This window comes from Heterodontus francisci, chromosome 35 (assembly GCF_036365525.1).
Source record: "Heterodontus francisci isolate sHetFra1 chromosome 35, sHetFra1.hap1, whole genome shotgun sequence".
Classification (NCBI taxonomy): Eukaryota; Metazoa; Chordata; class Chondrichthyes; order Heterodontiformes; family Heterodontidae; genus Heterodontus; species Heterodontus francisci.
This window is the reverse complement of record NC_090405.1, coordinates 31,258,890-31,271,997: the sequence shown is the minus strand read 5'-3', so window position 1 is coordinate 31,271,997 and position 13,108 is coordinate 31,258,890. Positions and strand designations below refer to the sequence as shown.

The window sequence follows — 13,108 nt, the reverse complement described above, 5'->3', positions numbered from 1 at the left end:
ATTCTATGAAATTGGGTGTGTGCTAACATCGTTTACCACTTGATTCCCTGCAGCATATCTGAACTGAAAGCAAGCAATACTTTATAGGGAGCTCTTATTGATAATGACTGCCATTATATTACACCCCTTGCCGTGTTTTCACATTCCCCTCTAACCTTTCCCTCTCTGATGCTGAGCATCTGTCCTTGGCAAGGCCTCGGTTTCTCTCACACATTCTTCAGAATGTGAGCCTTTTAAATGTTGTGACAGGTTTCCATTCCCCTCAACTATTTTATCAAGTTCCCCCCCGTGCAAAACTGCGAGACCTCTCGATTGCAGGCATGCCATTTGTTCAGTTAACAAGGCTTACATTTTTCAACTGGTCCTTCCTTCGACATTTATTGTCCCATTCATGTGTGACCTCAGTGTTACTTCTTCATCTCACATGCATGTGGAACTCCTGACATCACCTCAGAGAAAGTGAGAGAGATGTATTCAGAAAGGAGAGATAAGAGATGGAGAATGAGATTGGACAAGCAGATCAGAAGTTGAAAACAATGCAAAGGATTTGTATTATGTTAAGTGACCGATTTTGATATGCAGTGAATATAGATTTTCAGAAGCTATTTGAAAATGTGCGTCACAGGAGGCTTATTCTTAGTCAGCATAACTGCTGACTTCTGCCACCGCTTTTGCCGCTGAAACCCTCATCCATGCTTTCTTGACTTAGTTTATTCAATGTCTTTCTGTTGGCTGTTCCTTTATGCCCTGAACACCATATTATCATACTGTTCTGCCCTTGTCTTACCTTATGTTAATTTCCTGCTGTTCATCATGTCTGTCCTTGTTAATGTGCATTCACTCTGTTGTGCAGTACATTAAATGTAACATTGTCAATCTTGTCTTCAAAGCCCTCCTTGACCTTGCAATGCTGTGGAACCTCCTGTTTTGCTACCTCGCCTGTGCTCTTTAGTCTCCTTATCTTTTGTCTCACCACCTTTGCCTTTAACCAGTAAAACTTCTGTAGTTTACTTTTTTTTTCATCCTTTACTTTTGGAACAAAACTTGTACCATATTGATGATTGTTATCCAGATGTTTTAACATTTGCTTTGCGAGCCTTAAATGCCACCTTATTCAACAGTTCATATCTCCAGGTGTGGTTGCTAGTAGGATGTCAGATTTTGGATATCTTGCATGTCACTGTTTGTCAGAATATCCTGAGTACTTGATCATTTGTCCTTAATTGCCTCTGATAGTTGAGTTCCATCTCTTTGTTGCAGCAGCGCAGAGAAGATGAAAATGTTGCTCGTGTTGCCCTGTGTTTTGCTGGCTACTGCCTCCTAGTTGGTGAAAAATCAATGGTGGCAAGCAGTGTGTAAAAGTTATGAAAATCAATATATCCGATGTTTTGATTTCTTCGCCTTTCTTTTGTCTGCAGGTTACAGTTAGTCAGGACGATTTGACAATCCTTTTGAGAATCTTGCTGGAAAACTTTGGTGAGGTCACAAATGACCAGAATGCTGCTGCAGAGCCAAAAGAAGACACAGACAAAATAGACAAAATTATTGTCTCTGGAACCAACCTGTGTGAAGGTACTTTCATAGCACTGTGATGCTAGATCATTTCAGAGGGCATTTAAGAGTCAGCCACATTGCTGTAGGTTTGGATTCACATATCGGCCAGTCCAGTTAAGGAAGGTGGATTTCCTTCCCTAAAGGATATTCGTGAACCAGATGAATTTTTATGACAGTTGGGTAGTTTTGTGGTAACATTGCTGATATTAGCACTTTTATGCTAGATTTATTTAACTGAATTTAAATTATTCAGCTGCTGTGGTGGGATTTGAACTCATTTCTCCATTAGTTCAGGTCTGTGGATTGCTAGACTAGTAACATAACTACTTGGCTACCAGACCTCGCTGGGGGTAGAAAAACATGGGGATCTTGGAATACAAATATACTAATTACTAAAAGTTGCGTCACAGGTTAGCACGGCCATTAAAAAAAAGCAAACCAAGCACTCGGCTTTATTTCTAGAGGGATGGAATTGAAAAGTAAGGAAGTTATGCATAAACCTGTATTGAATCTTGGTTGGACCACACAGATTACTGCATGCAGTTCTGGTTGCCATATTATCAAAAGGATATTGAGGCACTCAAGAGGGTGCAGAGAAGATTTACAAGGATGATGCCCGAAAAGCTTGGGTATAAATATCCGGAAAGGACGAATAGACTGAGTCTCTTTTGGCTTGAGAAAAGACGCCCGAGGGGTGACCTGATAGAGGTCTGCAGAATTATGGAAGATTTCGAAGAAGGGTCACTGACCCGAAACGTTAACTCTGCTCTTTTCACAGATGCTGCCAGACCTGCTGAGTGGTTCCAGCATTTCTTGTTTTTATTTCAGATTTCCAGCATCCGCAGTATTTTGCTTTTATTATTATGGAAGGTTTTGATAGAGTGGATACAGAGAGAAGGTTTCCACTTGTGGGGATGAGCATAACCAGAGACCATCAATCTCAGAAATCCAATAGGGAATTCAGTAGAAACTTCTTTACCTAAATCGTGGTGGGAATGTAGAAAGTGCCACCACAGGGAGTGGTTGAAGTGAAGAGTATAGATGCTTTTAAGGGGGAGCTGGACAAGTGTATGAGGGAGAAGAGAAAAGAGAGTTATGATAGATTTAGATGAGGAAAGATGGGAGGAGGCTCGAGTGGAGCATCGACTCTGACATGGATTGGTTGGTCCGAATGACCTGATTGTGTGCCATATATCCCATATATCCTTTGTAATCCGTGTTCTTTGTATTGTAAAAGCAGCACTCGCGTCATATGGTACTGCAAAATCATCTTATATTTATATGGAGTCTTTAATGTAATGAAATGTCCCAAGACGCTTCACAGGAGCATTGTAAAACAAAATGGCACAGAGCCGCATGAAATATTAGGTCAGATGACCAAAAGCTTGGTCAGCGAGGTAGGTTTTAAAACGCCTTAAAAGAGGAAAGCGAGCTAGAGAGGCGAAGAGGTATTCCAGAGCTTTAGGACACAGGCAACTGAAGGCGCAGCCACCAATGGTGGAGCTATTAAAATCAGGGATGCTCAAGAGCCCAGAAATGGAGGAGCACAGATATTTTGGAGGATTGTGGGGCTGGAGGAGATTATAGATAGGGAAAGGTGAGGCCATGGAGGTATTTGTAAACCAGGATAAGAATTTTAAAATCAAGGTGTTCTTTGACTGGGAGCCAGTGTAGATCACTGAGTCCGGAGTGATGAAGGAACGGGATTCAATGTGAGTTAAGACACGGGCAGCAGAGTTTTGGATGACCTCAAGTTTATGGAGAATAGAATGTGGGAGACCAACCAAGAGTATGTTGAAATAGTCAAATCATGAATGAGGGTTTCAGTAGCAGATGAACTGATACAGGGGCAAAGTCGGGACTGTTACAGGGGTGGAAATAGGTGGTCTTAGTGATGGCGCAAATATGAGATCGGAAGCTCATCTTGGGGTCAAATGTGACACCGAGGTTGCAAACAGACTGGCTTAACCTTAGACTGTTGCCAGGTGAGGGATGGAGTTAGTAGTTTGTAGCGGGGGCTGAACACAATGGCTTCAGTCCTCCCTGTGTTTAATTGGAGGAAATTTCTGCTTATCCAATACTGGATATCAGATAAGCAAATTGATAATTCAGCAACAGTGGAGGAGTCGAGAGAGGTTGGGGTGAGTGAGATCTAGGTGTCGTCAGCATACGCATGAAAACTAGCGCTGTGCTTTTGGATGATGTTGCCGAGGGGTAGCATGTAGATGAGACATAGGAGGGGACCAAAGATAGATCCTTGGGGGACACCAGAGGTAAAACAGTGCAGGAGCAGGAATAGTAGCCATTGCAATGATACTTTGGCTACAATTATATAAGAATGGAATCAGTTGAGAGCAGTCCCACCCAGCTGGGTGACAGTGGAGAGGTACTGGAGGAGGATGGTGTGGTCAACAGTGTCAAAGGCTGAAGATGGGTACAGCATGTTATACCTGTCTGGATCCCCTGCCCAGTTCCTGATATTGATAAATCACCATGGGAAGCACTGAATGGCGTCCGGCTGCTTCTGTTCAAGGAGGAAAGAAAGAAAATTATTCCCTCCTTTCCTGAGAACTTCCTAGAGACCAGCTCCGAGTATTGATGCAGACCTTGGATGTAATTGAAGTGTGGAGCCAAGAAGCTAAGGGAAGAGAAAATAAGCAACAAAATGCATTGTCCAAACATATTTTTGTCAATTATTTCCTGAAAGCAATGACACTCTCGTTACAAGTCCACAGGGTATTGCAGCTCATTAGTACCTCCTATGTGAGTCCAAGTGGTGTTGACAGTGCTTTTGACCATGGAAGGATTGCAGGGGAACCCTCGTGTTTGCATATGTTCATCTTCATTAGATATCAACTAGGATCTGGAATTCTGCCTGAAACTCCTCCTTCCCCAGCCCAATGCATTAAGGTTAATCGCAGTGGCCCATCATTTTCCTGGCTAAAATCAAGCCAAGAATCGTAGCTTCCTCATCTGCATGCCTCAATACCATTCCATGGGACGTTTACCTGTTTGGCTGTTGAGGTGCTTAGTCTACCAGTATTATTCTTGTATCATCAAAGGCATTCATTTAAAAGCAACAAATATAGTATTTCTCTTATTTATAGAAAGAAGCAAAATCTTGGATTTATTTACAGCCATACCACCTCAAACGTTTCGAAGTGCTTTGCATACATTTGCAGTACAGTGACTTTGATGGGCAAACACAATAGCCATTTGCACACATAAAGAACCCAGAAAAGCAATAAGATGAACAACTGATCAGTTTATTTTTGATATTTGTTTAAGAAATGTTAGGGAATTCTTCCAAGAGCATTATGGGATCCTTACTAGACCCCAGAAGAGGCAGATAGGGCATCTGTTTAATTTCTCATGAAGAAAATAGCTCCGATAATGCAGCACTCCCTCAATACTGCACTGGAATATCCGTTTTGATTATTCATTACCGGGAGTTTGAACCCATAACCTTCTGACTGGCAGTCAAGAATACTGTGGATTGATCAAGCCAATAGAAAATTAGGATGTGGGAAGTGGGACAGTTTCCAGCAATTGGATGAAGTGCTCCCTCCTGAAAAGTGCACAGTTAAATTAGGCTAGTTGCTTGTTTTGATGCCAAACTAGCATGTGTGTTGTGATATATCATAAGGGTTTTACTCAATAAGTTGTTTCTGATCGAATTCATTATTTCATTCGCAGGCTGTCCACAAGTGAAAGCAGGTGATGTGGCTCATGTAGAATCCAAAAATAAACTTGAGCCATATGAGACTCTGAAGTTTGATTTCAAGTTTGAAGCACTTTCGCTTTTGCTGTATACCAAAAATCTCAAACAGGTATATTATGATGTTTGCTTTATCCAGAGTTGAAAATATTCAAGTATCGTCTTTTAATATGCCCATGTTTGTCCCAAGTTGGACAACCAAGAACCCTTTCTGCAAGAAAAGTGTTGATGTTCAAGAGACACATCATCTAATTGCCTTTCCTTTTTGCTAAGGTAATGCATGTAATCGAAGCTACATTCTGGTGATCAGCTCATTCTTGCTCAAAGACTGATATTGGTCTAGATAGGATTGTTAAAGTTGAGCTCGTTTACAACAGAAAGCAGCTTCTGTAAGCAGACCCATGTCTCCTATAGATTAAAATTTGCTATCTTTTTGCCAAAGGACTAATGATATTGCTCTTTAAATATCAAAAGACTGCATGGGCTGCCAACCGGTTTCTGTATCCGCTCCAAAATGTGGTAGCTATCATGCTGTTGGATTTCATCTGGCAATGCCTCAATTTTAATCTCATTCTTCTCTTCAAATCTCTCCATGACGTCACCCCCTCCTAACTCTGTGTATCATCCTTCAGCCCTTCAACATGTCTCTGTGCTGCTCTAATTCTGGCCTCTTGCGCATCTCCAACTTTAATTGCTCCACCATTGATGGCTGTGCCTTCAGCTGCCTGGGCTGTAAGCTCTGTAATTCTCTCTCTCAACCTCTTGGCCTCTCTCGCTTCCTTTTAAGACACTCCTTAAAACCTACTTCACCTGTCCTCTATCGCCCTATTTGGCTTGATGTTTGATAACACTCCTTTGAAGCGCTTTGGGTCGTGTATCCCCCATTAAAGATACTATATAAATGCAAATTGTTCATCATTTAGACAACCAATAGTTGATTTATTTACAGATTGCAGAATTCCTCACAGAAAACGCAGCATATAATGGCTAACACAATGTTTGTTTGATTTCCACAATACTTAAAATGTTCCAAAATCTCAGTTCTGTGAATGGTAACTCGATGGAGCTCCTTTGGGCTACCTGTAGTGAAAATAGGGAATCAAAGCAGAGGACTGACAATAAAGATGACTTGCACCTCCTGCATTGTTCTGAGTCTCTAAAGCCAGATTCTAGCCAACAATCAGACTTAATTCAGTCTAATAGGTCCACTCTTGCCTGTCGGTTGAGTTAATTGTTTGACATTTAGCTAGACCATAAAATATGTATATTGGAATTTCCATTGATTGAAACATCAAAGGATTTTCAAATCACCAAATATAACTCCTCCAGCTGGGAATCTGTGTACATTTGTAATTAAAGAACATGATGTTTCTGATAGTTAACTTGCATGTTTGTAACAACATCACTGACTATGAACAGCTAGGCTGAGTGCTTCCCTATGGTGATCTAGATGGCTGCAGAAAGATTAATTATATTGTTTACCGCAGAAAACTGGAAAAAGGATCTCTTTTTAAATAAAAATAGTTAGAAAGTTAGAATCATTCAAACGGAAGGAGGCCAATCAGCCCTTTGTAATTCTGCTGGTTCTTTGAAATTGTCATCCAGTTAGTTCCACTTGCTTGCTTCCCCATAAGCCTAGAAATTTTCCTTCTCAAGTATTTATGCAATTTTCTTTTGCAAGTTACTATTAAATCTGCTTCCACCACCCTTTCAGGTAGTGGATTCAAGATCATCATTACTCGCTGTGTTTAAAAAAAAAAAAATTTCTCTTTCCTCTCTTTTTTTTGCCAATTACTTTAAAACTCTCCTCTGGTTGCCAACCCCCTTGCCAGTGGAAATAGTTTTGTCCCTCTGTACTCTATCAACATCCCTCAACATTTTGAGCACATCAGAAATCACATCAATACATTGCTCTCTGCTTAAATTGATTAATGCTGAATAAGTGGCTGTAAGTTGATAGGTTGAAGATGTTCTCCATTTCTGAGTGTGCTAAGGAAATTTCATGTCCGAATGGAATCGTAAGCACGTAGAAAAATTCCAGTAGCGAGGCTAAAAAGAAAAATCCTAATATTTCGACTGTCATGATCCCTACTGCAGCAAGCAGTGCTGGGCAGTTTCATTATTTCATTTTGGCTGATTGCAGGTTCATACTGAGCATTCTAAAATACTTTGGGCAAAACCCTTCAAAGGCTTTATGCATTCTATACACAACATTGCAATTTGAATGGACAATAGTTTGCTATGTTGCGCACTGACAGTTTAGAAGAAAATAATATAAAGGCATTGTTTTGAACAAAGTAATGACTACATCAGTGCAGTACTGAGGGAGTGCTGCAGTGTCGGGGATGCCGTCTTTTGGATGAGACATTAAATTCCGTTTCCATCTGCCCACTCCGGTAAAGCACTTTTGGACTTTCTGAGGTTGTTAAAGGCACTTTAAAGATATAAGTATTGTAAGAATCAAAATTGTTAATCTAAGGATAAAACAGTTTAACTGACAAATGTTCCCACTTAACTTTAAGATTCTACATCATTTGTCTAATACATTGAGCATTCCACTTTCTTCCATTGTATATCATCTGTTGTTGTGTAGTTTGTGCCTTCATGTAGCTAGATATGCAGTATGTTGTTTTCATGCAATGATGCACCAAAAAGTTCAAATTTCAATATGTTTAAACCCTTAACTTTCTATTTGTATGGTTGGTTTATTGAGAAGGCTACTCCAAACATGCTTGTAGATTGATTTTGTTAATGTGTTTATTTTGCATATTGAAGCCCACTGGGCAGCTGCAGCGCCTCGAAAGTTCACATCTTGGCGAGTTCAGACTGCACCTCACTACTGCCTCAGGGATGATGTTCACAGATGGGTCACTGGTGTTTGACATGAACCTCACTACATGTACACTGGATGATCTAAGAGAGGAGATTGGAAAAGTTACACAGAGGTTAGAATGACTTGTCTTTTTAAATCCTCTAATTATGTACTAATCTCAGTTCGTATCAATGCCACTCCTTATGTTATTTAATATTTTCTGTTTATTTGCAGATAATGACCTTGGGGTCAGGGAAACTCCACTTATCTAACATCAGTAGTTCTCTAAATGAGCAGCTCATGTAGAGTGATATGCTAAATAATAACATGGCCATGACAATCAGATTACTGGAATAGCTTTATTCCTGCAACTATTATAGACAAAATGCAGTTTTACAGAAAATTGACATTTGCTTGTGCTCACCTGGTATCCCTTTAGTAATTTTTTATTTTCTTCTGCACTTGTGAATGTTCTCGTTTTCGAGCATGCTCTCATTCTGTTTTTGTCTGTTTTGTACTTTTTGCTGCGTACAAATTTCCTCACTGCTTTCCCCCTTTCAGAAACCTTTTCTCTATATCTGATTCTTTCTTCCTCCTTGCTGTTAGTCTCACTTTAAAAAACATTTTAAAGTTATCTCATGTCGGAGTTCAGAATTTCCCAGCATTAGTTCATGATTTGTTACACTGTAATATATTAAGTTTACAAATCATCAAAATGCTTCCCTTCACTGCAGAATGATTGAGAAAAAACAAGGTGCTCAGGAAAATGTCATGATCGAGCTGAAATACAACCAGACAGAGGATGAGACATCGATCATTACTGTGCTGGAACATTTGTACATTTGTGCCAGTGTGGAGTTCCTACTGGATGTGGCAGATTTCTTCATCAAAGCTATGCCTGAAAAGTCAGCTGACAAATCTGTCCCATTATATTCGAAGCAAACTGGAAAGGCCCCTCACAACAGTGGTTGGTATAACTTTTCGGAATATACCAAGTAGAAATAATTTTATTTTTAAACTTTAAAGTAGTATGCTGGTTAGTTAAGCCATTCTAAGGTGTGCAGATTACTTACATTTAGGGGAGCAGTGATATACATTACCTAATTCCCCTTTACAAAAGTCAACTTTTCTTCGAAATTATAAAATTCTAGAAATGACATCCAATAATTACGCAGAACTATTATTTTCAGGCAAAAGTGTTAGCCAAGGGAGAGAAGCCAGAGGATTCTGTATAATCTTAATGACATATGAATGAATAGACCATGTTTTACTGTTAATTGTCTGGTGTTTTATTAGTGTGCAAACAATCAGGTAGTCATGAAGGTATTGTAGCTTTTAAAGGCTGCAGTATAAAGTGGTTGCTGTTGTGCACTGAAGCCATTGTGGATCATTCACTCAAGTTGCAAAATCAAATAGCACCATGTTGTTCAATGCCCTTAACTTCTGGAATTCGTCTGCAAGAGACTAAATAAGTACATGAAGGAAAGGTAATGGAGGATTACGCTGGTAGTTTGATGAGAGGATGGACGGAGGCTGAAGTGGAGCATAAACCCTGGCATGGACGGGTTGGGCTGAATTGCCAGTTTCTGTACTGTATATTCTGTAATAATTGTAGTGGTTCAAGGTTCAAGATGGCTCCTGGGCTGGAAGCTCCCGAGGAAGCTCCCTTGCTGTTCAACTCTATCCATGGCCATCTGCTCCCATCCCTAATGTTTTCTCCCCCAATCTGCCCTCTTAAACTGTTTAAATTCCCCTGGCTCTTTAAATCAGTTCATTTTAGCCCTAACTAAAAGCTAACAGTTAGTTTAGTGTATGTTACCTGGGCCCACTGCCCTCCCCCAGCCACACCTGCTCTTTGTTTTCTCAATGAAATTGATCCGGATGAAACTGACGAGCACAGCTGCCGATACTTTAATCTCCGATCCTGCTGTCTTCACAGTCCAGAGTGTCTGCAGCCACGGCATGCGGTAAGTCCATTGAGGTGAAGAAGGAGCTGCGGGACCCGAGAGAAGTCCTGAGAAAAGGTGCCCCGAACACCCAAAAAATCCACGAACGGTCCCCCCCGGCCGCAACTTCAAAGCGCCCGCGGGAGATGGCTCGGAGAGCATCTGCAGTGCACTGTCGGCAATGCTGCATGCCTTTATTTAAACCACTGCAAAAAAAAACCCTTAGCAAATGTAATCACCTCTAAGTCTGCCAAATGATGCTTCACCTCCCGAAGGACGTGGATGAGCTTTCTGGACGTCGATGGTGGGCACTGAGGAAATGGCTTATTACCTGCACCAGCTTCCCCCCCCCCCATTCCCCTTCCCGTTCCCTACTCCACCCTCTCAGCTCACCCCCTCACAACCCCATCCCAGCCCGCTCCCCCCTCGCACCATCTTCACCCCGCACCCCCTTCCCCTGCACCCACCCCTCCCCCTTGCATCCCCTCCTCCCACTGGCACCATCCTACACCTGTGTAGGGGCCCCAACAACCCCACTGCCTTGTGGGCGTCTCGGGAGAGACCAAGGCTAAGGGAGTAAACCCTAACAGAAAATCCGGAGCGGAACCCCGTAGGCGGTCATGTGTCACCTTTGGCATGTTTCCGGCAGTTCCTGCAGCCATACTGGTGCCAAACGTCGTGTCCTGCACTCCTTTGGACCCCACCAGAAAGGCCGAGAGGGGGGTTTTGATGACTGGGCAACTCTCAACCTCCATAAATTTGCCCAGGCATGCGCCATGGAGAGGTCACTCCATAGTTGCCTCACAGCGACTAAAACAACACGGAAGGCAGCAGTTACGGGTTATAAGTCCAGATAAATTGGCGTAGAAACTGGGCGCCATGGGTTGCCTTTGTCGGTGGGAGAGGTCATTGCACCTCACTGGACAGCTACTGCCCGCCTCAAACCGGGCAGCCCCCGGTCAATAAGGTTCTGTCCCGCCACAGTCTGCCTGCTTCAATGGGTGCTTGGAGCTCAGGGTCATTGCCCGAAAGGTGGACTGATACACCGCACCAAACAACATGAAAAAAGGAAAGAAGGTACCAGCCCTTCGCTTTGCAAGCTGGAACGTCAGAACTATGTGTCCTGGCCTGTCGGAAGACCTTACACAAATCAACGATTCTCGGAAGACCGCCATCATTAACAACGAGCTCAGTAGATTCAATGTGGACATTGCAGCACTTCAGGAGACTCGCCTCCCCGCAAGTGGCTCTCTAGCAGAGCAAGACTACACCTTCTTCTGGCAGGGCAGGGATCCTGAAGAACCAAGACAGCATGGAGTGGGCTTCGCCATCAGAAACTCCTTGCTCAGCATGATAGAGTCTCCCTCAAATGGCTCGGAACACATACTGTCCATCCGACTGCTCACCACCTCTGGTCCAGTACACCTACTCAGCATCTATGCTCCAACACTCTGCTCCCCACCTGAAGCTAAAGACCAGTTCTATGAACAACTCCATAACATCATTAGCAGCATCCCCAACACCGAACACCTATTCCTGCTGGGGGACTTTAATGCCAGGGTTGGGGCCGACCATGACTCATGGCCCTCCTGCCTTGGGCGCTATGGCGTTAGAAGGATGAATGAGAATGGGCAGAGACTGCTTGAGTTGTGTACCTATCATAACCTCTGCATCACCAACTCGTTCTTTCACACTAAACCCTGTCACCAGGTTTCATGGAGGCACCCAAGATCACGTCGTTGGCACCAGCTAGACCTCATTGTCACAAGGCGAGCCGCCTTAAACAGTGTTCAAATCACACGCAGCTTCCACAGTGCGGACTGCGACACCGACCACTCCCTGGTGTGCAGCAAGGTTAGACTCAGACCAAAGAAGTTGCATCATTCCAAGCAGAAGGGCCACCCGCGCATCAACACGAGCAGAATTTCTCACCCACAGCTGTTACAAAAAATTTCTAAATTCACTTGTAACCGCCCTTCAAAACACTCCCACAGGGGATGCTGAGACCAAGTGGGCCCACATCAGAGACGCCATCTATGAGTCAGCTTTGACCACCTACGGCAAAAGTGCGAAGAGAAATGCAGACTGGTTTCAATCTCATAATGAAGAGCTGGAACCTGTCATAGCCGTTAAGCGCATTGCACTGTTGAACTACAAGAAAGCCCCCAGCGATTTAACATCCGCAGCACTTAAAGCAGCCAGAAGTACTGCACAAAGAACAGCTAGGCATTGCGCAAACGACTACTGGCAACACCTATGCAGTCATATTCAGCTGGCCTCAGACACCGGAAACATCAGAGGAATGTATGATGGCATGAAGAGAGCTCTTGGGCCAACCATCAAGAAGATCGCCCCCCTCAAATCTAAATCGGGGGACATAATCACTGACCAACACAAACAGATGGACCGCTGGGTTGAGCACTACCTAGAACTGTACTCCAGGGAGAATGCTGTCACTGAGACTGCCCTCAATGCAGCCCAGCCTCTACCAGTCATGGATGAGCTGGACATACAGCCAACCAAATCGGAACTCAGTGATGCCATTGATTCTCTAGCCAGTGGGAAAGCCCCTGGGAAGGACAGCATTACCCCTGAAATAATCAAGAGTGCCAAGCCTGCTATACTCTCAGCACTACATGAACTGCTATGCCTGTGCTGGGACGAGGGAGCATTACCCCAGGACATGCGCGATGCCAACATCATCACCCTCTATAAAAACAAAGGTGACCGCGGTGACTGCAACAACTACCGTGGAATCTCCCTGCTCAGCATAGTGGGGAAAGTCTTTGCTCGAGTCGCTCTGAACAGGCTCCAGAAGCTGGCCGAGCGCGTCTACCCTGAGGCACAGTGTGGCTTTCATGCAGAGAGATCGACCATTGACATGCTGTTCTCCCTTCGTCAGATACAGGAGAAATGCCGTGAACAACAGATGCCCCTCTACATTGCTTTCATTGATCTCACCAAAGCCTTTGACCTCGTCAGCAGACGTGGTCTCTTCAGACTACTAGAAAAGATCGGATGTCCACCAAAGCTACTAAGTATCATCACCTCATTCCATGACAATATGAAAGGCACAAT

At 43.2% G+C, this 13,108-nt stretch overlaps 1 protein-coding gene across 1 annotated transcript in view; it reads left to right on the top strand.

Moving 5' to 3' along the window:
* The window catches only part of vps13c (vacuolar protein sorting 13 homolog C), a 355,084-nt gene that overhangs the window by 218,269 nt on the left and 123,707 nt on the right, over positions 1 to 13,108 (top strand). Inside the window, exons 46-49 of the mRNA XM_068015185.1 lie at positions 1,419 to 1,572; positions 5,251 to 5,384; positions 8,048 to 8,217; positions 8,819 to 9,051. Coding sequence (XP_067871286.1) covers positions 1,419 to 1,572; positions 5,251 to 5,384; positions 8,048 to 8,217; positions 8,819 to 9,051 — 691 coding nt within the window. The remainder of the gene's footprint in view (positions 1 to 1,418; positions 1,573 to 5,250; positions 5,385 to 8,047; positions 8,218 to 8,818; positions 9,052 to 13,108) is intronic.